At 52.1% G+C, this 5,000-nt stretch overlaps 1 protein-coding gene across 1 annotated transcript in view; it reads left to right on the top strand.

Annotated features, from left to right (window-relative positions):
* mmp14a (matrix metallopeptidase 14a (membrane-inserted)) overlaps window positions 1-5,000 on the top strand; it is a 21,028-nt gene that overhangs the window by 7,526 nt on the left and 8,502 nt on the right. The window contains exons 2-5 of the mRNA XM_061251191.1: window positions 307-455; window positions 668-790; window positions 1,065-1,372; window positions 2,590-2,751. Coding sequence (XP_061107175.1) covers window positions 307-455; window positions 668-790; window positions 1,065-1,372; window positions 2,590-2,751 — 742 coding nt within the window. The remainder of the gene's footprint in view (window positions 1-306; window positions 456-667; window positions 791-1,064; window positions 1,373-2,589; window positions 2,752-5,000) is intronic.

Raw genomic sequence — 5,000 nt, 5'->3', positions numbered from 1 at the left:
TGGTTTCTCATGTTGGTTCTCATGTCCATCACGTGTCCCTGCTGCGTATTCTGGGGCGCATCCCGTGCAGTAAATAGGCTTCTGCTTCGTAATGGAACGTTTGTCAAAACAAAATGCAATACAGTGAATCAAAGAAAAGATAAATTGTCTCTATTCCACAAATACATGCACACAATGTGTAGCTGTAGGATTATATTATTTTAATATCAGTGATAGTGTGTAGCTGTAGGATTGTTATATGATTATGTGTTTAGGGGCTCTGTTCTGGGGGCGTGTCTCAGTGATGTGTGTTGGCTCCTCCCCTAGGCGTGGCTGCAGCAGTATGGGTACCTCCCTCCAGGTGATGTCAGAGCTCAGGCCCTGCGCTCCCCCCAGTCCATTTCCACGGCGATCGCCGCCATGCAGAGGTTCTACGGCCTGCGAGTCACCGGTTCCATCAACCCCCAGACCATAGAGTAAGCCCCGCCTCCTGTCACCTCCTCCACCAATCAGGAGCCTGCCTCATTCTCTCTTGTGTATGGGCCAGTTCTGGGTTTGCAGGGGCTCACCCTCAGAAGGAATCTGCTTGTGTTGCGAGAGTGGAGTCTGTAGATTGGCGTGTGACTGACGGAGAAGGGTAGCTCCGCCCATTGTGGATGCTGATTGGAGGGTTTGGCCTGGTTGGCAGGGCAATGCAGCGGCCAAGGTGTGGCGTCCCGGACAAGTTTGGCACAGAACTGAAGAGCAATCTGCGGAGGAAACGCTACGTCGTCCAGGGACTGAAGTGGGACAAAATGGAGGTCACTTTCAGGTGAGTCTTACCTGAGCTATACCTGAGAAACACCTGTGCCTAGTCCTACCTGTGCTGTAGACACACCTGGGTGCTAGTTTGTGGGTGTTTGTTGTGGAAGTCGCAGATGTCATGGATGATTTTTAGTGCGTTCCGTGATTTATCTTCTGGTTTATAAAACTGTCCACCCTCCCTCTCCCCCTCCTCCCCTTCCTCTCTCCCTCTCCCCCTCCTCCCCTTCCTCTCTCCCTCTTCCCCCCCTCCCTCCCTCCTCTCTCTCTCTCTCCCTCTCCAGCATACAGAACTACACGCCTAAGGTTGGGGAGTATAAGACGTTCCAGGCTATCCGCCGGGCGTTTGGGGTGTGGGAGGGCGTGACCCCGCTGCGTTTCCGCGAGGTGCCGTACCACCGCATTCGGGACAAGCTGGAGGGCTTCGCCGACATCATGCTGTTCTTCGGCGAGGGTTTCCACGGCGACAGCACTCCCTTCGATGGCGAGGGGGGCTTCCTGGCCCACGCGTACTTCCCAGGACAGGGCATAGGGGGCGACACTCACTTTGACGCAGCAGAACCCTGGACCTCCAGCAGCACAGACCAGGGGGGTGAGAGAGGGGCGGGGCCAGGGGGAGGGGTGGGGCCAGGGTGGGAGAGGGGCGGGGCCAGAGGTGGGAGAGGAGCAGAGTTATGTTCATACATTGCATTACAGTATCCCATATTCCTAAACATGTACTGTCTGGGGTGAAAAATTAAACAAATCACAGCATACCTGAAACCTGCACTACAGTAAATCCTCAAATTGTGTCCGGGATTCTATTTGAAGCCGGGCCTCGGATAATAGCCGGGGGCGTGGTCGATTCGGACAAATAAAGGCCGGCCCCCAAATACAAGCCGGGGTAATATTGCCTACCAGTAGGGCTATCAGTCCATGAGCACTAGAAGACATTGTTTCGATTTAACTCAATGAAATAAAAGAGCTCTTCTTCATATTTTATATTGTTGGTTGGTTTAATACTGTTGCCAATTCAGTGCCCATCAGTCCCAACATTTAGCAATAAAATCAAACAGTCCAAAAGTTAATTAAATCCCAAACCAAAGCGAAAATCTTTTGATAGCCTATCGGTATGCTGCTCCAAACGAAACGCATGTCTCACAATAAAACGCACTTTACGAAAAAAAAGATCCTTAACTTGCTGTTATCTACCCTAATTTGTTATTGTTCATGAAGGCGTGTCTGGCAAGTTGTTATTTTATGAAGATTCTGGACTTGCATGTGATTTATTGTGTTTGAGAATATTTGCAATAAACTAAGTCTGTTAAGACTGACACTATGACTTACCAAACGGTGTTTCCTGATTAGCCTACACTAATTGATTTCTGAATGGTTACAGGAAGTGTTGAACAGTGTTGGCCCACTTTAAGTGTAGCCTTTTACTTTATTTCTAAGAATAAAATTCTACAACAGAAGCCTAATAAGAAATAAAGGCCTGCCTCGAATACAAGCCTGCCCCAAATAAAGGCCTGTGCTTTGTGCAGCCTAAGTAAATAAAAGACCTCGGCCACAATTTGAGGATTTACGGTAAGTAACAGATGGTGTAATTGTATAATTGTACGTGCTTGTGTGTGTGACTTAAACAGACATATCTGGTCAGTGTACAAATACAGCACTGTAACACATAGCATTGAAACAGGTCACTAAAATATCAAACCAAAATGTCTTACTGAATCTGATAATAACACTGAAGGGGAACACTATTGGCTGCTTCTGTCAGTTCTGATTTCTCCCAATATTTCTCTTTCCCTCCCTCCCTCGTGGTCCCAGGTAACGACGTGTTCCTGGTGGCGGTGCACGAGCTGGGCCACGCCCTGGGCCTGGAACATTCCGGCGACCCGTCAGCCATCATGGCTCCGTTCTACCAGTGGATCGACACGGAGAACTTCGTCCTGCCCAACGATGACCGCCGCGGCATCCAGCAGATCTATGGTGAGCGATCCCAGACCTGCTCACAGCGCTCCCACAACATTCCCACAACATTCCCACAACATTCCCACAGCACAGCGATCCCAGACCTGCTCACAGTGCTCCCACAACATTCCCACAACATTCCCACAGCACAGCGATCCCAAACCTGCTCACAGTGCTCCCACAACATTCCCACAACATTCCCACAACATTCCCACAGCACAGCGATCCCAGACCTGCTCACAGTGCTCCCACAACATTCCCACAACATTCCCACAACATTCCCACAGCACAGCGATCCCAGACCTGCTCACAGCGCTCCCACAACATTCCCACAACATTCCCACAACATTCCCACAGCACAGCATTCCCAGACCTGCTCACAGTGCTCCCACAACATTCCCACAACATTCCCACAACACAGCAATCCCGAACCTGCTCACAGTGCTCCCACAACATTCCCACAACATTCCCACAGCACAGCGATCCCGAACCTGCTCACATCAGTCCGACAACGTTTCCACAACATTCCCACAGCACAGCGATCCCAAACCTGCTCACAGTGCTCCCACAACATTCCCACAATATTCCCACAGCACAGCGATCCCAGACCTGCTCACAGCGCTCCCACAACATTCCCACAACATTCCCACAGCACAGCGATCCCAGACCTGCTCACAGCGCTCCCACAACATTCCCACAACATTCCCACAGCACAGCGATCCCGAACCTGCTCACAGTGCTCCCACAACATTCCCACAACATTCCCACAGCACAGCGATCCCAGACCTGCTCACAGCGCTCTCACAACATTCCCACAACATTCCCACAGCACAGCGATCCCGAACCTGCTCACAGTGCTCTCACAACATTCCCACAACATTCCCACAACATTCCCACAGCACAGCGATCCCAGACCTGCTCACAGTGCTCCCACAACATTCCCACAACATTCCCACAGCACAGCGATCCCGAACCTGCTCACAGTGCTCCCACAACATTCCCACAACATTCCCACAGCACAGCGATCCCGAACCTGCTCACAGTGCTCCCACAACATTCCCACAACATTCCCACAGCACAGCGATCCCGAACCTGCTCACATCGGTCCGACAACGTTTCCACAACATTCCCACAGCACAGCAATCCCAAACCTGCTCACAGTGCTCCCACAACATTCCCACAACATTCCCACAGCACAGCGATCCCGAACCTGCTCACAGTGCTCCCACGACATTCCCACAGCACAGCAATCCTGAACCTGCTCACAGCACTCCCACAACATTCCCACAACATTCCCACAGCAGAGTGATCCCTAACCTGCTCACAGCGCTCCCACAATGCTCCCACAACATTCCCACATCACAGTGATCCCGAACCTGCTCACAGCGCTCCCACAACATTCCCACAGCACAGCGATCCCAAACCTGTTAACAGCGCTCCCACAACGTTCCCACAACATTCCCACAGCACAGCGATGCTGAACCTGTTCACAGTGCTCCCACAACGTTCCCACAACATTCCCACAGCTCAGCGATCCCGAACCTGCTCACAGAGCTCCCACAACGTTCCCACAACATTCCCACAGCACAGCGATCCTGAACCTGCTCACAGCGCTCCCACAACGTTCCCACAACATTCCCACAGCACAGCGATCCTGAACCTGCTCACAGCGCTCCCACAACGTTCCCACAACATTCCCACAACACAGCAATCCCGAACCTGCTCACAGCGCTCCCACAACGTTCCCACAACATTCCCACAGCACAGCGATCCTGAACCTGCTCACAGCGCTCCCACAACGTTCCCACAACACAGCAATCCCGAACCTGCTCACAGCGCTCCCACAACATTCCCACAACATTCCCACAGCACAGTGATCCCAAACCTGCTCACAGCGCTCCCACAATGTTTCCACAACATTCCCACAGCACAGCGATCCCAAACCTGCTCACAGTGCTCCCACAACATTCCCACAGCACAGTGATCCCGAACCTGCTCACAGCGCTCCCACAATGTTTCCACAACATTCCCACAGCACAGCGATCCCAAACCTGCTCACAGTGCTCCCACAACATTCCCACAACATTCCCACAATGTTCCCACAACATTCCCACAGCACAGCGATCCTGAACCTGTTCACAGCGCTCCCACAACATTCCCACAGCACAGCGACCCTGAACCTGCTCACAGCGCTCCCACAATGTTCCCACAACATTCCCACAGCACATTGATCCCGAACCTGCTCACAGTGCTCCCACAACATTCCC

Source organism: Conger conger, chromosome 8, assembly GCF_963514075.1.
Source record: "Conger conger chromosome 8, fConCon1.1, whole genome shotgun sequence".
Taxonomy (NCBI): Eukaryota; Metazoa; Chordata; class Actinopteri; order Anguilliformes; family Congridae; genus Conger; species Conger conger.
Note: the sequence above shows the minus strand (reverse complement) of the source record. Positions and strands in the feature narration are given on the sequence as shown.